At 41.8% G+C, this 22,597-nt stretch overlaps 1 protein-coding gene and 1 long non-coding RNA gene across 5 annotated transcripts in view; one reads left to right on the top strand and one right to left on the bottom strand.

Annotated features, from left to right (window-relative positions):
• Positions 1-16,208, bottom strand: part of PPT2 (palmitoyl-protein thioesterase 2) — a 54,046-nt gene extending 37,838 nt beyond the window's left edge. The window contains exon 1 of one of the 3 annotated variants that reach the window (XM_039336642.1): positions 16,093-16,208. Coding sequence is in view for 1 of the 3 variants with exons in the window: in XM_039336641.1 (XP_039192575.1) it covers positions 14,995-15,024 (30 nt within the window). In the remaining 2 variants the exon portion in view is untranslated. The other 2 variants (XM_039336643.1, XM_039336641.1) reach the window with 2 other exon arrangements.
• Positions 16,209-20,081: 3,873 nt separating this feature from the next.
• Positions 20,082-22,355, top strand: LOC120305199. 2 transcript variants are annotated; one of them, XR_005555953.1, is made up of 3 exons: positions 20,082-20,140; positions 21,702-21,967; positions 22,071-22,355. It is a non-coding gene; the product is annotated as an uncharacterized LOC120305199 (long non-coding RNA). The 2 variants fall into 2 exon arrangements; XR_005555952.1 differs by having other exon boundaries at positions 20,084-20,140; positions 21,715-21,967.
• Positions 22,356-22,597: the final 242 nt, after the last annotated feature.

The following is a 22,597-nucleotide window of genomic DNA, read 5'->3' as shown; positions in this document are numbered from 1 at the left end:
CATGGTCCAGTTCTTCTCCTTCAGTTCCCCTCTTCCCTTCACGAAATAACTATTAAGATAGTTGCAAGAACTACGGCAATGCAAGAACTGGATGGTGTTAAGAGACATTGATTACCTGCTTCATATACATATGTGGTGCAAATACCATATTTTTTTTCTGTTTTGCAAAAGAGTATGTCTTCAAAGAGTATTTCTTAACTCAGCCTATGCATGCCTAGCTGCATAAGAAAATTGGGATTGTTTCAACATGACAGATAATTCAGTTTAGCCATCCATCCATCCATCCATCTTTTTTTTTTTTTGCCTGCTGGAGGAGGAAGTGGGCAAGTTGTCAACTCATGACTCAACTTCAAGTTAACTTACTGTGCAATTCTACAACAACAGAAAATTTACAAGGGTGTCAGAGGCAAGCAAAATTTCTACTAACCCAGGATGACGGAGAGCTGTAAAGTGACTCATGATGATCAGGTACGACCTGCTCAAACGTTAAGCAAATAAAGGTCACCAGGTGAAAACAATCGTGGAGTGGGTTTAAGAAAATGCAACTGGACAAGGCCACAGAAGTCAACTTAGGCCAGGGGTAGGCAACCTTGGCTCTTTTATGACTTGCGGATTTCAAGTCCCAGAATTCCTGAGCCAGCCATGCTGAGGGGAAAGAGAGAGGTTTCCAAGCTGAGCCATGCTGGCTCAGGAATTCTGGGAATTGAAGTCCACGAGTCATAAAAGAGCCAAGGTTGCCTACCCCTGACTTAGGCCAACCACTTGCTGAATACAGAATCTATAATGCAGGATGCAGTCGAGATACTTCTGAGAAGCAGACATTTTGTTTCTACTTAAATATCGCCTGTGGCAGCCGGAAGCCTTACTGAACAGCTTCTACCAATCGGATATTTTACTCAAATCTGATTCCCTTTTATTTCACCCATGATTCCAATCTTGCCCATGACAAGACTACTGTTATATTTCCTCTGATGATAACTTCCCTTTCATCTTTTCTTCTGTGGACCATGTAGGCCACCTGTTCCCTATACAACTTGATTTCCAAACCCGGCTTCTCCTGGCTAGACAATATTGCCTTTGTAAACTGTTTCAACGATATGCTAAGTTGTAGTTTAATCACAAATCATAAGATTATACATGCTAAACAAATTACTGTTCACCCACCACAAGCAGGTTAAACTCACACAATGTTGGAAATGTAAACATAACTCAGGCACGTATTATCATGTTTGGTGGACATGTGACAAAGCAAAGAATTATTGGGAAATGATACATACTTGGCTAGAAAAGATGTTGGGAGAATATCTAGACTTTAAACCTGAACTTTTTTTACTAGATATAATGCCAGAAAAGATTAACAAACAAAGCCTATATTTGATTTTACACATCACAACAGCAGCAAGAATAATATTTGCACAATATTGGAAAAATGAAGGAATACCACCAGATGAAGAAATAGTTTAAAAAATACTGGAATGCATAGAGATGGACAGACTAACTATGAGATTGAAAGAAAAAGAAGAAACAGAATATTATCAAACATGGGACTTACTTTACCAATGGTTAAAGGAAAGAATAAAGGATTAGGAATTAAATATGTACTAGTGTTTTCAAACTCAGACAGCACGTTGGTTGAAAAATTATTATTGTATGTAAAGAAAAATTAATAAAATCTTATAAAAAACTAATAAAATAAATAAACTCACACAATACTCTAAGCTAGTGTTTCTCAAATTGCTTGGACTTTAAGTCCCAGAATTTCCCAGCCAATATGATTGACTGGGAATTCTGGGAGTTGAAAGTCCATGTCAAGGTTGACAAACTTTCCTCCAAATTAACTACAGACTACTATCTTGCCTGGCTAGTGAAGAATGTTCTCCTGCTATAGTGCTTTTTCACACACACAAACACACACACACACACACACACACTTTAATTGAATAATAAAAAAGAAAAAAGACAAAAAACACAAAACAATCAAAACATTAAAAAAGATACATAAAACACCACCACATATGGACATATTATCCCTTCTAGTTGAACACTGATTCATACATTACTACAACATTAATTCAATTAAGTTCTTGAAGTATTATTTGTTCAATAAAAACTATTGCTTGCCTTTCACTGATACAACCATCCCAGCAAGCAGTATGGTGTTGCATGGTTTCCCCTTTATCTGGTGCCTTTCACAATTCTCAAATAGATTGTTTGACTTGTGCAATTATATTAGGTAACTACTGCCGATTAACAAGCCACCCAGAACTTGTGATGAAAGCTGCTTACAACCTATCTGGATTTTGATGACAGATAAGTTGCATCAGTGAAATAATTAAAACCGCTGATTTAATAAAGTTGACCTACTTACATGGACATATAACAGAAAACACTGTGTGGGAAAAATCTGAATAGTCCCTATGACTTCTGTTAGTTGCATTGGCAAAGGGAAATTTGCCCTGTTCCCCACAAGCTTACAACTTTACTAAATCTATTCTGCAAGTTGGGAAGTTGGGAGCTTGCCTGGATCTGGTTTTAGGAGTAGGTAACAATATGGAATGAGGATGTAGAGTAGATAGGGAGTTCTGGATAAGGAATTAAGCTAATCTGTATTTTCCTTGACTTACAACCGTTCATTTAACAACCATTTGAAGTTCCAACACTGAAAAAAAATTGACTTACAAGCCTGTCTTCACAGTTACATCCCCCCTTGTCATATGGGGGGAGTCAATGCGGGAGCCCAGATTTACTTAACAATTGCATGATTCCCTTAGCAACTGCAATGACTAGATTTACAAATGTGATTTTAAAAAGATCATAAAATCAGGCACGATTCACTTAACAGCTGCCTTGCTTAGCAACTGAAATTCTGGCTCCAAAGATAGCAATAGTATTTCGCACTTAGACATATATACTGCTTCACAATGCTTTACAGCCCTCTCTAAGCAGCCTACGGAGGCAGCATATCGCACCCCCAACAATCTGGGTCCTCGTCTTACCGACCTTGGAAGGATAGAAGGCTGAGTCAACCTGGAGCTGGTCAGGATCGAACTCCTGGCAGTTCGCAGAATTACCCTGAAATATTGTATTCTAAACACTGCGCCACTACAGTTCATGATGGTTGTAACTTGAGGACTTCCTCTGTCGTTTTAGTAATATTTTAAATTGTGACCTGGTTCATGGTCAAATCTGACTTGCTTGTCACTTTATCATTCCAAGCAAGCCAACTGGTTCAATGATGGTTAAACACATCATTAAGCAAACTGGAGTTTAGTGTATTGTGTGAAACCTATCACTGAGTAGTTTCAGATTATAAAAATGTTTTAAAAAGAGAGAGAAATGCAATAATACAAAGGGTAGGCAGAAAGGATAAAGAAATGCCAAAAAGTATGCTATGCACATAAAGAGAATATAATATTTATTGCCATTATTGCTAATCATTTCCAGTATCATATTTCCTATTATTTATGAAACCCATTTTATCCTGATATTCTACACCATTATAGTATAGCCAGAAACCACTAGAATAAAATGCTTATTAAAATATATCAGTATGTATTCAATAAAAAAAATAGATCTGTTCAATTCCCTTCCTCTAAAGAAAGTATATGAATATATGCTTAGTATTATAGTCCAAACATTAATAGCAAATAATTGTACTGAAAACAGAACTGCACTGTGCCAGGGATCATGTTTAAAAAATGGACAAGAAAAATGTATTTTAGATTACTTAGAAATATAAGAATAATCAATGCCCGGGAACAGACACAAAAAGCTGAAATATTTAACAGTACAATCTTCTGCATGTCTCATAAAGAAACTTCAAACGGGGTTATTTTCAGATCAAGAATTTCTGGATTGTAACCTCAATCCTTTTAAAATCAGTATCTAATGTTGCCATCTGAAAATGTTAAAATGTTAGTTTCAGACAAAAATTATAAAGTTACAGTGGTGACAGCCAACTTCTTAACGATTGCTACAAAAATAATCCCTTATTTATAGTGTTTCTCAACCTTGACAATTTTAAGGCATGTGGACTTCAACTCCCAGAATTCCACAGCCAGCAATGCTGGCTGTGGAATTCTGGGAGTTGAAGTCCACATGCCTTAAAATTGTCAAGGTTGAGAAACAGCTAATACTCGTACTTTAATATATTTTAGTTTTGAAATATTTTACATACTACCTATCAATGTATATTATCTATTCAATTGTTTTATGCTCAGCCTCTTAGATTATAGCTGGACTTTGCGGTTCAGATCTTTCTTGTATAACGTATCATTATACAAGAAAGAAAGAAATTAAATGTCAATCATAATGCTGTTGTTTTGACTTGGGGTAAATACAGGCATTGTGGCTTGTAATTCTGAACTTACAGCTTGTACAACCACATCAAGCCAACCACATTTTATCACAACAGATAAACCTGTGGAAAGTGTTCCATTAGCCAAGTGTCAACGAATAAAGCCTTTGTCCCAAAGATGGACTACACATCTACACCTTTGTACACCTACTCCCTGATCTCTTTGTATTCATACAGACAGCAACATGGGTATGTCTAGTTTAATGAAAAGAAGGACTTGGGGCGACATGATAGCAGTGTTCCAATATCTCAGAGGGTGCTACAAAGAAGAGAGAGTCAAGCTATTCTCCAAAGCACAAGGAACAACAGATGGAAACTAATCAAGGAGAGAAGCAACCTAGAACTAAGGAAAAATTTCCAGCCAGTGAGAAAAATTAATCAGTGGAACGATTTGCCTCCAGAAATTGTGAATGCTCCAACACTAGAAGTTTTTAAGAAGAGACTGGACAGCCATTTGTCTGAAATGGTATAAGGTTTCCTGCCTGAGCAGGGGGTTGGACTAGAAGACCTCCAAAATCCCTTCCAACTCTGTTCTTCTGACTAATTCCCAGCATACATCTTAAAGCTGCTGAGATTGAGAAACACTGCACTAGTGAGTTAATCAAGGGCCTGGATATCCCACCTTATTAATATCTTGTCAGTTCCTAGGTCAGGGGTAGGCAACCTTGGCTCTTTTATGATTTGTGGACTTCAACTCCCAGAATTCCTGAGCCAGCCATGCTGAGGGGAAAGGGAGAGGTTTCCAAGCTGAGCCATGCTGGCTCAGGAATTCTGGGAGTTGAAGTCCACGAGTCATAAAAGAGCCAAGGTTGCCTACCCCTGTCCTAGGTTAATATTTTAACTACAGGATACTGTTGTATCACAGGGCATTGTTCGAAAGATGCACGCTGTTGTGTTTGTCTTCATTGTTAATCTTTGTGTACTGGTTTGGCTACTGGATTTTTTTTTGTTGGATTTTTGTTGGTTTTTATTTTATATACTTCACCTTAAAGGTGCACGGTCACCCTGTTATTATAACCATTATATTATAACCATCAATATTTTGATGTCACAGGATGTGAAGATGAGCCATTGTTTCCCTGCTCAGTTACGGCATAACTATTCAACAAGTTTGGGACTCTTAAATAGGAATTAGTGACTGTTAAGTGCTATAAATAAGCATAAAATAAACATCTTCCTGAACTGTGATGGCTGTTTCATGCAAACACTAAACAAGTCAAAATCCTAATCCATGATGAATCCAGTCATCATATGCAAAGTAGGGCAAGGAGACCACAGAGAGAGGAAGCCTGCTGGATTCCTCAACGTGATCCAATGAGATTGATATAAACATTTATTTGGTATTTACTCTCCTGGAAAACATCTGTCCTACATTGACTTCCCTGATACGGCGTTCTTCTAATACAGTGGTTCTCAACCTGTGGGTCGGGACCCCATTTGGGGTCGAACGACCATTTCACGGGGGTCGCCAAACAAGGCTGTCCGCCATTTTTCCCCCTTTTCTTTGGCCACGCCCCTGGCACCCGGTGATGTATAAGTGGTTGAGGGTCACCACAACATGGGGAACTGTATTATGGGGTCGCGGCATTAGAAAGGCTGAGAACCACTGTTCTAATACATGGTAATACCAATGCCATCATCCTCAGCCAGATGTGGTTGTTTATATATTAATTCAATTTGTGGGTCCGCCCGTCTCAATAAGGGATCCTGGGTAGCAAAATATTCCAGTGTGCCTGGGGAACACCAGGCTCAGGGATTCCGCTCTAGATTCTCTAAATCCCAAATGTTTTACTGTTAGAGAATTTTAATTTCTCTATTGGTGAAAAAATAAATCAGAAGCTCTCACAGTTGACTGTATTTAGCTGATTCAAAATAACTTTATATTTATATAAAAATATTTACAATACCATTCTTCTTTACAGCAACATAGCTTAACGAAGACTTCTTGCAGAGACAGACCAGAGACAGACATGAGACTGGAAATCCAGCTCCTAACTCCAAACTCTTTTGCACAGACTCAGGAGCACTTTCTTCACATTGGCTGACTGAGTTACCACATGACTCTTCCTGTTCATGAATATTCCAACATTTACACACAAACGTGTTTCTCAATCACCTGTTCCAGACCCAACTCATTACTTTGGAAGCAGGAGAGCTGATCTCCTTGTTTATTTATTGCAAAAATGACAAAAAAGCCATCAAGAAGGAACTTCATTATAGCTCATCAGATGAGGAAATGATCATTTAAATGAACACGTGTAACATTGTACAGCAGCTGGACAAGGATCCTGTTATTACATTGATCCTGTAATGTTGATTAACAAAGCAATGGATGGAAATTCAAGAAGCAACAGATGAAAACTAATCAAGGAGAGAAGCAATCTTGAACCAAGGAGAAACTTCCTGATAGTGAGAACAATTAACCAGTGGAACAGCTTGCCTCCAGAAATTGTGGGTGCTCCAACGCTATGAGTTTTTAAGAAGAGACTGGACAGCCATTTGTCTGAAATGGTGCAGGGTCACCTGCCTGAGCAGGGGGTTGGACTAGATGACCTCCAAGGTCCCCTCCAACTTTGTTATTGTTATTGTTGTTGTATTATTATTATATTATTATGGTAGTTAATGATTTTCCATTGATGACATGTTCCAAGAGATAGTCTTATCGGCTTATCTTCCTGCTTATCTTACCAAGGAGAGCAGTTGAAATGCAGATAGTCCTCCACTTACAACAGTTCATTTAGTGACTGCTCAAAATTACAACATGACTGAAAAGGTGACATGTTTTTTTTCACACTTACAACCATTATAGCATCCCCACGGTCACGTGATCAAAATTTGGATGCATGGCAACTGACTCATAGTTATGACGGCTGGGGTGTTCCGAAGTCATGCGATCCCCTTCCGAGACCTTCTGACAAACGAAGTCAAGGGGGAAGCCAGGTTAGTGTTACTAACTTAACAACTGCAGAGATTCACTTAACCACTTTGGCAAAAACGGTCGTAAAATGGAACAAACCTCACTTAACATCTGTCTCGCTTAACAGAAAGTTTGGACTCAATTGTGGTCGTAAGTCGAGGACTACCCAGCTTCCACTTCGGCTTCTTCCATACAGTGGCATGAGTGAAAAGGTTCAAAACAGCAGAAGTGGTTGTTGCTGTTCTTGTTAATTGCGAAGTCATGTCCGACCCATTGCAAAGTCGTGTCCGACCCATCATGTCCGACCCCATGAACAACGTTCCTCCAGGTCTTCCTGTCCTCTACCATCTTCTGGAGTCCATTTAAGCTCACGCCTACTGCTTCAGGGACTCCATCCAGCCACCTCATTCGCTGTCGTCCCCTTCTTCTATTGCCCTCAATCTTTCCCAGCATTAGGCCCTTCTCCAGTGAGTCCTTCCTTCTCATTAGGTGGCCAAAGTACTTGAGTTTCAACTTCAGGATCTGGCCTTCTAAAGAGCAATCGGGGTTGATCTCTTCTAGGACTGACCGGTTTGAACACCTTGCAGTCCAGGGGACTCGCAGAAGTGGTTGTTATGCTAACATTAATTGCAACCACAGCAATGTGCGAGGTTCAATTCTGGCTGCACCACCCCAAGTGTACATATCTTTACTGGTCCTTTCAGTGGGAAAATATATTATATATATTATATAATGTGGAAATGGGAGTAAATTCTTGCTGGCTTGACCAGAGCTGACCACCCTCCGGTAGCCAATAGCAGGATTGGTCTAACCAACTGCTGACAGCTAGATGGCATTAGTTTACCTTGTATCTGGTGCTTAAGGAATACACTAAGAGAATAACAGAGTTGGAAGGGACGTTGGAGGTCTTCTAGTCCAACCTCCAGCTCAAGCAATAAACCCTATACCATTTCAGACAAATGGCTGTCCAATTCTTTTCTTAAAAACCTCCAGTGTTGGAGCATTTACAACTTCTGGAGGCAGGTTATTCCACTGATTAATCGTTCTCACTGTCAGAAAGTTTCTCCTTAGTTCTAGGTTGCTTCTCTGCTTGATTAGTTTCCATCCATTGCTTCTTGTCCTGCCCTCAGGTGCCTTGGAGAATAAGGTTGACCCCCCCCCTTCTTTGTGGCAGCCCCTGAGATATTGGAAGATTGCTATCATGTCACCCCTCGTGCTTCTCTTCATTAAACTAGGCATACCAAATTCCAGCAACCGTTCTTTGTATGTTTTAGCCTCCAGCCCTGTAATCATCTTTGTTGCTCTTCTCTGCACTCCAGAGTCTCAATATCATTTTGATATCGTGGCGACTGAAACTAGATGCAATATCCCAAGTGGGGTCTTACCAAGACATTATAAAGTGGTATTATCCCTTCATGTGATCTTGATCCTTTTGTTTAATGCGCTCTATGAGATTGCATTGGTTAAGGAGAGACTAGCTATTGCATAGGGCTAAGGGCAGGACCAATTCACTCAACCTATGGGTGGCAGCACAGTGTCATGACAACACTGAGTCAGCCACAACTTTGCCAAATTTAAATCCCACTGAAGTCAAGGCCCTGGATTTTGCATGCATTCTGTAAGTTAGTTGATCTGTGTTACCTTGGTTCAAAAATTGTTGCCCGATTATGCACCCTGTTGCCCAAGTGAAGGTTACAGATAGACACAAGAGTTTATTATACAAGTAGTCCTTGATTTACAACAGTTGACTTAGTGACCGTTCAAAGTTACAATGGCACTGAAAAAAGTGACTTATAATTTTTCACGCTTGTGACTGTTGCAGCATCCCCACGGTCATGTGATTTACATTTGGATACTTGACAACTGATGATTGGATTTATGATGATTGCAATGTCCTAAGATCACGTGATCTCCTTTTGCAACCTTCTGACAAGCAAAGACAACAGGGAAGCCAGATTTGCTTAACAACCGTGTTACTAATTTAACAACTGCAATGATTCATTTAACAGTGTTGCTGACTGTGGAATTGAAGTCCTCATGCCTTAAAATTGTCAAGTTTGGGAAACACTGACTTAACAAATGTGATAAGAAAAGTCATAAAATGGGGCAAAACTCACTCAACAAATTTTTTACTTAGCAACATAAATTTTGGGCTCAATTGTAGTTGTAAGTTGAGGTCTACCTGTATAAATAAAGGCCCAGTGCATAAAAGAAGAAGAAGAAGAAGAAGAAGAAGAAGAAGAAGAAGAAGAAGAAGAGGAAGAGGAAGAGGAAGAGGAAGAGGAAGAGGAAGAGGAAGAGGAAGAGGAAGAAGAAGAAGAAGAAGAAGAAGAAGAAGAAGAAGAAGAAGAAGAAGAAGAAGAAGAAGAAGAAGAAGAAGAAGAAGAAGAAGAAGAAGAAACAGTGGACCACCTGGTAAGCTGTTGCAAGAAGATTGCACAGACTGATTACAAGGAGCGGCATGACAAAGTAGCAACAATGGTGCATTGGAAGATTTGCAAAAAATATAATTTGCCTGTAAGCAAAAACTGGTGGGATCATAAAATAGAGAAAGTCATAGAAAATGATAAAATTAAACTGCTCTGGGACTTCAGAATTCAAACAGATAATCCCCTGCAACAGAACACCCCAGACTTAACAATTGTCGATAAGAAAGACAAAAAAGTCTGGATAGTGGACGTGGCAGTGCCTGGAGACAGCAGAATAGAAGAGAAAGAACTGGAGAAGATAACAAAATACAAAGACCTACAAATAGAAATAGAAAGACTGTGGCAAAGGCAAGCAAGGGTAGTACCAATAGTCATAGGCGCCTTGGGTGCAATCCCAAAACAACTGGATCACCACTTGAACACCATTGGCATTGACAAATTCGCTATTAGTCAATTGCAAAAGGCGGCCTTACTAGGAACTGCTTCCATCCTGCAACGATATCTGTAATACCATCAAACATCCACATCTGCCTATCCCACGTCCTGGGTAAGGACTCGATAGGTAGACAAAATGCCAAATCCAGTCTGAACATCTGGCCGACTGTGCGATGATCCATAATAATAATAAAGTTGGAAGGGACCTTGGAGGTCATCTTGTCCTGCCCTCAGGCACTTTGGAGAATAGCTTGACTCCCTCTTCTTTGTGGCAGCCCCTGAGATATTGGAAGACTGCTATCATGTCCCCCCTCGTCCTTCTCTTCATTAAACTAGACATACCCAATTCCGTTCCTGATATATTTTAGCCTCCAGTCCCCTAATCATCTTTGTTGCTCTTCTCTGTACTCTTCCTAGAGTCTCAACATCTTTTTTACATTGTGGTGACCAAAACTGGATGCAGTATTCCAAGTGTGGCCTTACCAAGGCATTATAGAGTGGCATTAACACTTCAGTGATCTTGATTCTATCCCTGTTAATGTTAGTTAGAATCCCAACATAAAGGATGGGTAACATTTCCAGTTACCTGGGAACCTCAGTGTAACGGCTTATGGCTTTCTTCCCTGTTTCTAGCAAATCAGGGCTTTACTAAAATCACAAATAACAAATTAAGCAAGAGAAATCACTTGCTGAAAATCTGCATGCAGGTAGTCCTCAACTTACAGCCATTCATTCAGTGACAGCTGGAAGTTACAACAGCACCGAAAAAAATGTGAGCTATGACTATTTTTTTACCCTTATGACCGTTGCAGCATCCCCATGGTCACGGGATCAAAATTCAGATGCATGGCAAATGATTCATATTTATGACGGTTGCAGCGTCCCCAAGGTCACGTGATCATTTTTGTGACCCTCTAGCAAGCAAAGTCCATGGGAAGCCAGAATCACTTAACATCTGGGTTACTCACTCAATAACTTCAGTGATTCTACTGAGCCACTGTGGCAAGAAAGATCATAAAATGGGACAAAGCTCACTTAATTGTCTTGCTTAGCAACAGAAATCTTGGACTTAATTGTGGTCGTAAGTTGAGGACTACCTGTCCTAGCCCTACGATTTGGGTTTTAACACAGACTTCAGGCCGACTGGTTCCACAATGTTATGGTCCTTTTTAAAAGTGGAAAGGGAGAAGTACAGATCCATAGCCAGAAACTGCAGGAACGGACTTGGGTATGTCTAGTTTAACAAAGAGAAGGACAAGGGGGGACATGATAGCAGTATTCCAATATCTCAGGGGCTGCCATAAAGAAGAGGGAATTAAGCTATTTTCCAAAGCACCTGAAGGCAGGACAAGAAGCAACGGGTGGAAACTAATCAAGGAGAGAAGCAACCTAGAACTAAGGAGAAACTTCCTGACAGTGAGAACAATTAATCAGTGGAACAGCCTGCCTCCAGAAGCAGTAAATGCTCCAACACTGGAAGTTTTTAAGAAGAGACTGGACAGCCACTTGTCCGAAATGGTGTAGGGTTTCCTGCCCGAGCAGGGGGTTGGACTAGATGACCTCCAAGGTCCCTTCCAACTTTACTAATATGAAGATAAAAGGCCCTCGAGGGATATAACTAAGTGATGGCACTGGAAGCCAGTGCAGCACAGCAATATCTAAAATATATGTAGCTTGTTATTTTCATTTATTCAGGAAAAGTACCAATGTCGAAGATGATGCAGCTACAGCTACAAGTTGTGCTGGGAATTATTTATGCTGGCTTGGCTAATAGAAGCTTCTATCCAATTCCATCATATATTTTCCTCTCCTAATATGCGGACTTTAAAAAAAATAATAATAAAAGCTAAAGATTCAGAGAAATGATCCTTGGACACAGGTGGGGAAAATTCATTCTGAGAGCTAACATTATACCTGGATGACTTGCCATGGATTAACAAAGATTTCAGCTTGCCAAATGATAAAGCAATCATAATGTGACATTTGTTGCTGGGTTATTTCACATACCCAACTCAGCCAAGCACAGTTTGTGGGAATCCAGCAACCACAGTTTGTGACCTCGTGTGCCCAGGAAATCAAACTTGTAAGTATGGTTAAATTAAACTTAGAGAAAGGCACACTCTATCGACATAATTACTCTCTTCAGTTACAGAAAAAGTAAAAAGCTGGGTTTGGGGTTTTTAAAAAATAAATCTGAAATTTTAATTCTGCTGAAGAAGATAATCTGCTGAGCTGAGCATGTGCTCAAAAATATGCACACTCCCATTCTACTGTACCCTTTCAGCATTAGCAATGTTGTTATGTGAACTGTAGAAAAAGAGTAAAGAATATTAAGCAAGAGAAAAGGCATCAGATAAAAAGGAAACACAAATATAGCTACATCTAGTTACACAAATACTGTTTACCGTGCTTCTCTATTTTCTATCCTTACATCATTCTCTTTTACAAATCTATGAGAATGGCAGAGTTCATGTTTTGTTCTAAGCTAGGAACCCTGATTTATAAATATTATAACTCAGTTCACACAATATAATAAAACAAAACTTCACATTACTTGAAGTATGAAAGATGAACTAAGCCAGTGGTTCTCAACCTTTCTAATGCCGTGACCCCATAATACAGTTCCTCATGTTGTGGTGACCCCCAACCATAAAATTATTTTTGTTTCTATTTCATAACTGTAATTTTGCTACTGTTATGAATCGCAATGTAAATATCTGATATGCAGGATGTATTTGCATTGAACATAATTAAAGCATAGTGATTAATCACAAAAACAATATGTAATTATATATTGTTAAATATTTATTTTTAATTACAAAAAAATGAAATTTTGTCTTGAAGCATGGTGTAGCATGGGTAACAGTCTTAATATAACAACAGTAAACTACATCCACATGGAAAGAAATAAGCATTTCAAAAACCAATAGAATAAGAGGGAGTAGCACAGCTAAGGAAAAGGGGAAAAAATGGCGGACAGTCTTGTTTGGCGACCCCTGTAAAATGGTTGTTTGACCCCAAATGGGGTCGCGACCCATAGGTTGAGAACCGCTGAACTAAGCCAAGTTGGGTACTCAAAATACACAAGCTATGATATACAGGTAGTCCTCAGCTTACAACAGTTCATTTAGTGACCGTTCAAAGTTACAATGGCACTGAAAAAAGTGATATATGACCGTTTTTCACACTTAACAACTGTTGCAGCATCTCCATGGTCACGTGATCACAATTCAGACACTTGGCAATTGATTCATATTTATGATGGTTGTGGTATCCTGGGATCATGTGATCACCTTTTGCAATCTTCTGGCAAGCAAAATCAATGAGAAAGCCATATTCACTTAACATCCATGTTACTAACTTAACAACTGCAGTGATTCACTTAACAACTGTGGCAAGAAAGGTCGTAAAATGAGGCAAAACTCACTTAACAATTGTCTCACTTAGCAACAGAAATTTTGGCCTCAATTGGGATTATAAGTCGAGGACTACCTATTTTAAATGTGTTACAACTGCTTATGTATAAAATGCTAAATCAACCACGGACCCGCTTTTAAATTCCTTTTGGGGCCACAGGCAACCAAGACTTCACTTTAGATTTAATCATACCATTTCTTCAAGCCTTCACAAACCCCGTGACGACATTGTGGGTCCCTCCCGAGGTTCCCGGATCACAGTTTGAGAACCACTGTGCCAAATCATATTTTATTAACATAAGAGTTGGCTTCACACATGCTAAAGCAAGGCAAATGAACTGTTCTAGGTATGCACACAATCTATGTCTCCCCTCAATACTATGCAAGCTCTGGGCTCCACGTGAGGGACTTTTTTTTTTTTAATCTACAGTAGTTTGGTCTTGTTTTTGAAATGAGACATTTGAAAACTCTGCCTGTCTCTTTTCCCTAGACTGTAGTCACTTCTTGACCCAGTTCCAAATTTCAGAATTTCCCCCACCCCATCAAGAGTTTACCAGATCACAACCTAGTAATCTTACACTGCAAATGTCAATGAGGCAATCATTTACCAGGTCAAACATCTATTTGTAGATATAAAAAGTGCTGCCTTTTATTCTTCCTGTTTGCTAAGATTGCATGACAAAGTTGGCCCACCTTTAGAATGACTGAGATGGAAAACAAAGAAAATCTGCTTAATGAAGGCTGATTCATGGCATGGGAAAATCCAAAATTAGCTACCGCAATAGCTAACTTAATTACAAAGGAAACAATTCCTACAGAAGTTCTAGCACTACAGTTAATTATAACTGAAACACACACTACACAATTACCCCACTTTTGGGGGGGCACTTATCTATGATGCGTGGCATCATGCACCAGGCACGCTGGCTCAATAACTCCCTAAGCTCAAATGTCATTGGCCAGCTTACATCCAAGTCTTTCACCAATACAGGTAGTCCTCGACTTACGACCACAATTTATGTTGCTAAGTGAACAATTTGTTACATGAGTTTTGCCCCACTTTAGGGCTTTTCTTGCCACAGCTGTTAAGTGGATCACTGCAATTGTTAAATTAGTAACACAGCTGTTAAGTAAATCTGACTTCCCCATTGATTTTGCTGGTCAGAAGGTTGCAAAAGGAGATCACCTGAAACTGGGACATTGCAACTGTCATAAGTACCGGTATGAATCACTTGCCAAGCATCTGAATTTTAATCACATGACTACTGGGATGACTGTAAGTATGAAAAACATTCATAAGTTGCTTTTTTTCATTGCTGCTGTAACTTCAAACGGTCACTAGACAAACTGTTGTAAATCGAGGAGTACCTGTTTACAGAAAAATCCCTCAGTCGCCTCACAAATCTTAACCATATCAGGAACTACTAACCGGCCACCTACCCAATGTGTTGTGTGAACCCATCCTACCATCCTCGGTAACGCCACATCACGGGAATACAAGAATCGTGTACACCGTGGCTCGATTTCCCGTGTCACGTTGACCCGGCCAGAGATCAGATTCCGACCTGTCTCCAAACACAGCTAGAAAACCCGAGTGTGTCCCAGGCCTCCCGCCAAAATGAATGGACAAGGCCTGTCGCCGAGTCGATCACCTGGCTGATCCCGCGTCCCCTAATCGTGCAAAACGGTCCCCGCGAAAAGCGACTCCCGTGTCACGGCCTGATGAGTTCCTCCTCTCCGGCTGCCCCGGAGCAGATCCAGCAAAGGGCGGCGGAGAAAGCGAGAGCGCCTGCCTGGCTTTGCAAAGCCGCTTAGCTCCCCAGTCCGAGCTGCCTGCGCACCGGGCGGCTCTTAAAGGCACAGCAGCTGCGGGCAAGCCGCTCTTCTCGGCGGAGGGCGAGGAAACAGCCCCGATGCCTGCCCGCTTTAAGTAAACCGGCCCCGTCCAGGAACTTTATTTATTTCCCCCCCCCCCTGAAATCTTTCCCTTCTCGGATTTGCAAGGGATGAGATGGCAAGAAGCGTCAACTCTGATCCTCGGCTTTGCCCCCGCCGGCGCCCTCTCAGGACCCTTTTTTTCTTTCCTCCGCAGGCAGTTACAAGTCCATCCTTGCAAGTTTGTGGCCTTAATTTGGGCACAAAACAAACAAACAAAAAAAACCCATTGGGAATTTCCCTTAAAATCCCATTAGCTTCTCCCCCTACTTGCAAACCGTGGATGGATGGAGGAAGGGGCGGGGGAGCTTTCTCGGGGAGGAAAAAAAAAAAAGTCCTGTCCTGCACAAGATTTAAAAAGAATAAGAACTTCCTCGGATCGAGACCGAGTAAATCACCTTTCTTCGGCAAAATAAAATAAAATAAAATAAAAATACACTTTGTATGATTGGGAAAGTCCAACAATACCGCAATCAACTCCGTTCCAAGATACGGTCATGAAGCAATTCGAGTCCCGTCTAGATCTCTTACGTGTTCCCAATTTCTGCATTCATAAATTTCCCCCTCCCAATAAACTACCCATTGATTTCCCCGATCACCCACCAGATCTTGCCGCGGATCAAGCCGGCAGCCGCTTCTCTGCTCCCTTCCGCCAGCTGATCTCGCTCCCTCCTTTGCTCTCCCTTGTTGTGTATTTCCCCTCTTGGGTTAGCGCGCCGGCGCGTCAGATCCGGGAAGGGTCTCTCAACTAAAGCCTTAGCAACCGCGCAGGCGTCCCCGGCAACACAGGGTACCAACGTTCTAAGCCCGCCCCCAACCCCTCCACGTTGCCTTTAGAAGCTTTGAAGGTGAGCGGTCGTCCTTCGAGCTTGTGGGAAGCTTTTTCAGAGGTCGGGAAGATGCACTTGGATTCGAACCGGGTTTATTCCCTGTTGCAAGTCCAAGATGTTCTTCCCGAAGTTCTGAAACTTGTTTCTCCAAACAATTCCACTATGTATTCTAAATAATCTGTGATTAATATATACTGTACTCTGTGTATTTGTATGCATGTGTATGTATATGTAACATATGTATATGTATGTGCATGTATGGATATTGGCATATATGTAGGTCTTTAGTTATTCAGGTTTTCTCCCGTGTAAAATTGGAAGTGTCTTGGTGATGTTTCGGTGAAATCCCATTTGTCATCTTCAGGCTGGTGTTTTCAGCTTCGTGCTTCGAGGAGCAATATATATTGGTATATATATATATACATACATACACACACACACACACACACGTGTGTGTGTGTGTGTGTGTGTGTGTGTGTGTGTGATCTTATTTAAAGTCAGCCCAGAACTATGAACACATCCCCCCAACTTTTCAAAGGATCCCACCACCTGAACCACGCCAGCATTGCTCAATTTCTGCAAGATTAAATAAAATTAAATAAGGATGCTGCCCATGGTTCTGGAATGGCAACTCTGTTAACTATTAGAACAGTCTTCCATCAATCTGGTTAATCATTGACTTTTCAGTGAGTGAGGCTTCCTGAATCCAATTGGCTGGACTCATATCACAACAAACTTGTTAAACACAGACAGTGGCAGAGTTCCCACAATAAAGCTTAACAAGGTCAGCTAAAGGCTTTGGATATGGATTTGCACACTATAAACTTGGTTGGTTTTCATCTAAGGCTAGATTTTGGGGTGGCTAAGCCTGCTGTGTAGACAGAGCAGATTGGGTTGGTTTCTTCCCAACTTGATATGTTGTCTGAATCTGGAAAATGAACACATTCAATTAAGAACATGTCAATGTGTTTGCGAAGGCATCAGTTTTCTCCAGTGTGTAGTACAAGTTCAGCATTAGCTGTTTTTGGTACACCTGCTTGCAATTTGTTTAACCATAAAAAGATCACATAACTTAGTTTCCATAGAGTTCTGGGTCAAAAGTACTGGACCAGAACTTTTGTTGTTATTAAATGAGTCATGCCCTATTTCAGTGGTAGTGAAGCTATGGCACGGGTGCCAGAGGCAGCACTCAGAGCCCTCTCTGTGGGCACGCGCGCCGTCACCCCAGTCCTAGGCCCTCTGCCGTGTGCAAAAAAAAAATAAATTTCAATCAGTCAATTTCAACTTCTCGCATGAAAAAAAAAATCTTGCGAAGTTGGAATTTATTGATTGAACTTTTTAGTCTCACCCAGTCTGCTGTTACCACCACAGCCACGCCCACCCAATGGGCCACACCCACCCGGCACCCAATGATGCATAAGTGGGTTTTGGGTTGCAGTTTGGGCACTCGGTCTCTAAAAGGTTCGCCATCACTGCCCTATTTTATGATCTTTTTTTGCTGTCATCATTAAGCAAATTCAGCTTCCTAATTGACGTTGGTTGTCAGAAACTGGCTGGGAAAGTCGCAAGTGGCGATAATATGATCCCAAGATGCTGCCGCCATTGAAATTAGATGCCAACTGAAAAGCACCCATATTTTGGTCATGTGACCATGGGTAAAGCACAACAGTCATAAGTCTAAGGAGTGGTCGTAAGTCATTTTTTTCTAGCAGCTGTAATGTCAAATGATCACTAAATGAATGGTTGTATGTTGAGGACTACCTGTACAGACAGACATATGTGTATGCATATGCATATATAAATACATGTACACAAGCCAGTTTGGTGTAGAGGTGAAGGCGCCAGGCTGTAAACTGGGAGATTGTGAATTCTAGTACTGCCTTAGACAATGAAGGCAGTGGGTGATCTTGGGCCAGTCTCTCCATCTCAGCCCTAGGAAGAATAAGGCAAGGGCAATCCCTGAAAAATTCAGGGATTATTCAGGCAATCACTGGGCATCAAGACTCACTTGAAGACACAAATTTTGCTTAATATATATATGCCCACAGATGGATTTATTTACAGCAGAGGTTCTCAACCTTTTCTTCACCATAGACCCCCTTTTAAATACCTTGTGTGGCCACGGACCATGGCCACAGACCCCCCAAGACTAAACTCAAATTTAAATCATAACAATTATTCAAGCATTTGCGGACCCCCCCCCTGTGATGACATCATGGCTCCCTAGGGGTCCACGGACCACAGGTTGAGAACCACTGATTTACAGCATTCATTCATTCATTCATTCAGTCATTCATTCATTCATTAGGGCTTCTTTAATTAGTGCTGGTTCGTGCTGAAAGCTGGAGACCATCAATGTCATTTGTCTTTCTGATGCTCATATGCCCAACAGGATATAATAGACACCCTGATTACAAATTGGTATGTATGGAATACCAATTTGTAATCAGTCCATCTCTTTGGCAGTATTCAAAAGCTTTCTCCTTTTGCATCAAGGTGTAATGTTCCAGGTTGTAATTTTTCAGAGCTGACCCAGAAATTTCTAGGGCAACTTACTCCAATTCAGAGGCTTCTAGCCCTAAAATAGTTATAATAATAATAGTAAAGTTGGAAGGGACCTTGGAGGTCATCTAGTCCAACCCCTTGCTCAGGCAGGAAACCCTACACCATTTCGGACAAATTGCTGTCCAGTCTCTTCTTAAAAATTTCCAGTTCTCAATTAAATTGGAACTCTCGCACTATTGAATCCTATTTCTCCTAACAGCTAACCTAAAATTGCTCTTTACTGAGTCAGAAAAACATATGCCCAGGGCTGATCCCTCCATCACACACACACACACACACACACACACACACACACACACACACACACACGGGGGGGGGGGGGGAGAGGGACCAGTTCTTTAGAGTGGTTTCCTCTCCTAGCCTTGGGGTCTGTTCCAACCTTTCTGGAAGGAATTACATTATAAACAAAGGTTGATGCAGTGGCTTATGATTGTATTTACTTGGAAAACAATCAGGAACTGATAACAGCCTGTCAAGTGGAAAATGTCAAGTGGCTGCTTAAGGAGATGTAAAACAGCAGAGCATGGTCTGAAAATCTAAGAGTGGAGTGACTTGAGAAGGTCTGGCTGTAAATCATAATTATTATTCCTCCTCCTCCTCCTCCTCCTCCTCCTCCTCCTCCTCCTCCTCCTCCTCCTCCTCCTCCTCCTCCTCCTCCCACTGAGAATTCTATGATTTGAGCCACAGCAGCTATTTTTAGATTTTGTTTAGGCCAAAGAGAGAGCTGGGCAAACTGCCCACCCTTAAGAGGGTTGTTGCAATATTATCATTCCAGGCTGCAGATTCTCCTGGGCAAAATGCCCTCAATGAGATTGGGTGCCCCACCAAACTCCTTTCCCAAATCCAACGCAGCTACCAACTCAGCCTTGTTTCCCTTTAAGTATGTCCAGTTTAGCTGGAATCTAAAAGCTGTTGCACTTTCTCTATTAGGCTTCTAGCTCAGCAGTTTTCAACCTGTGGGTTGCGACCCCATTTGGGGTTGAACGCCAAACAACGCAGTCCGCCTTTTTTCCCCCTTTTCCTTAGCTGTGCTACTCCCTTTTATTCTATTGGCTTTTGAAAGCTAATAGAATAGAATCTTTTGAATAGAGTCTAATTTTATTGGCTTTCAAAAGCCAACAGGAATTGTCCAGGCTGTCTCTGCCCTGCTGAGCCCACCAAAAGTCCCATTCTGCAAACGGTGCTGCAAGTTGTCTGCAGCGAAGGCGAGCTGTCTGGAAGCTTCCACCCCTCCCTGCTGAGCAACTACTAAAAATGTAAGTAAAAGAGGGCCAGGGGTGGGAGGTGGGAGGCCGGCGGGTGCAGGGAGGGTTGCTGGCGCGTGTGGGGCCCAGCGGGTGCCTTACCTCCCTTGGGTTGGGCCAGCTGGTGGACCAGCCGGTGGTCACCCTACGCGTCTCTGCCCCTTGCCAGCTATGCCTCGGCCGGCGCAGGGGGCGGCACCATGCATGCGCGGCGCTCCCGGGCAGGGAAAGTCCTCAACTTACGACTGGTTGGTAGTCCTCGACTTACGACTGGTTGAGTAGTCCTCGACTTACGACCAGTTGGGGGTCATGGCATTAAAAAGGTTGAGAACCACTGTTCTAGCTGGACTGGAAGAGGTAAACTGGCATGCAAGGATATAAGAACATCTGGTGTCCTGTTTAAAAAAAAAAATCTAAAAAATTAAACAATAACTGCAAGGGACTTCCAGAGACTGCTATCTCCCAGATATAAGATTCTACAGGTAGTCCTCAACTAACAACCGCAACTGAGTGCCAAATTTCTCTTGGTAAGTGAAAGATTTGCTAAGTGAGTTTTGCTCCATTGTACGACCTTTCTTGCCACCGTTGTTAAGCAAATCAATGCAGCTGATAAATTAGTAAACACGGTTGTTAAGTGAATCTGTCTTCCCCGTTGACTTTGCTTGTCAGAAGGTCGCAAAAGGGGATCACGTGACCCTGGGACACAGCAACGGTCATAAATATGAACCAGTTGCCAAGCAACTGAATTTTGATCACATGACCATAGGGATGAGGCAAAGGTCATAATTGTGAAAAACAGTCATAAGTCACATTTTTCAGTGCCGTTGTAACTTTGAACGGTCACTAAACAAACTGTTGTAAGTCGGGGACTACCTGAATTTGTACACAATCATTAACATTCTTGCTCCTTTGTATCTTGCCTTCTGTATGTAAAGGGCCAGAAATGGTTTGGTCAGGAGAGGGAGTTTCCACCTGTTCCTCTTTTAATAGCAGCCAGTTCTGATATGAGGCTGTTTGCTTTTCACTGTGTAACAGCGGTTCTCAACCTGTGGGTCGGGACCCCATTTGGGGTCGAATGACCATTTCACGGGGGTCGCCAAACAACGCAGTCTGCCATTTTTTCTCCCTTTTCCTTAGCTGTGCTACTCCCTTTTATTCTATTGGCTTTTGAAAGCCAATAGAATAGACTCTCTTGAATAGAGTCTAATTCTATTGGCTTTCAAAAGCCCATAGGAATTGTCCATGCTGTCTCTGCCCTGCTGAGCCCGCCAAAAGTCCCATTCTGCAAACGGTGCTGCACCAGTTGAGTAGTCCTCGACTTACGACCGGTTGAGTAGTCCTCGACTTACGACCGGTTGGGGGTCGCGGCATTAAAAAGGTTGAGAACCACTGCTGTGTAAGAAATGGTTGCCGTGCCTTCCTTGTTCATCGTGGCTTTTTTTAGCAGAAACATTAGAACTGCCTGTCTGATGGTCAGCTGCATGTGGAACACATGCCACAATGTACTCATGGACGTTCTTCATGTGTGCCTTAAATGTCATGCTTTAAGAGTACCCTGCACTCTTTCATGCAGCTTTTATCAACAGAGGTCTTGCTTGCTGTAAACACAAGGAGGGAAAACAGAGGCACAAGCACAACACCACCATCTTCAACTCACACCCTATTATAGACAGAATCTCTTCCAGTGTTTCTCAGCCTGGGCAACTTTAAGAAGTAGGAACTTCAACTCCCAGAATTCCCCAGCTGCAAACGGCCATAAATCCGGGCAGATTTCCAAGTGCCCAAAATGTGATCATGTGACCGATGAAAGGACAACCATCAGAACTTCAAATCTAGGTCGTAAGTACCTTTTTTGGAGGGGGGTGTCTGTCACAAGTTCAGTCACTGAGTGATTGTTGGACTACCTGTAGATGAAAACTAAATCATTTGTCTTCTTTCTTAGGAATGCCTTCTTATCAAGGGGATTGATGAGAACCTGCTACCAAGTTACTTAGGAATGCTTTTAGTGTAGGAATGTTGGTGATAAGGTAGAAGCTTTGGCATGCCTTCCAACATTTAGTTGAATCAAACCCTTGGCTGAACCACGTTGTATGACTACTAAAATGCAGGGCTTTTTTTTGTTATAGAACGCCCAGAACGGCGTTCTGGCACCTTTTTTGGATGGAAACTTGTCGGGTAGGCAAGGCAGGTTGTATGACGTGTGTGAGTTCTGGCCAGAACAGGAGCCCTGCCCAACACAAAGGAGGCAAAGCGGCCGACTAGCAAGCTCGAGTAGAGGTGGTAGAGCAGAGGTCACTAATCATTGTTGAATGGTGGACTGGAAGAAAAGGGAGGGGGAAGCATTTTACATGCGTGCATGCGCACCCGGGGCCGCGAGCACACACATGCTGCAAATGGGGCAGGGCTAGTGCCTGTGTGATACTCACTAGCCCTGTCCCATTCTTGCGTGGTGCAGTGCCTTGTATCTGC

Source organism: Crotalus tigris, unplaced genomic scaffold (genome assembly GCF_016545835.1).
Source record: "Crotalus tigris isolate CLP2741 ecotype Arizona unplaced genomic scaffold, ASM1654583v1 scf7180000017666.379230911805:20528666, whole genome shotgun sequence".
NCBI classification, from domain to species: domain Eukaryota; kingdom Metazoa; phylum Chordata; class Lepidosauria; order Squamata; family Viperidae; genus Crotalus; species Crotalus tigris.
This window is presented reverse-complemented; position numbering and strand designations above follow the sequence as displayed.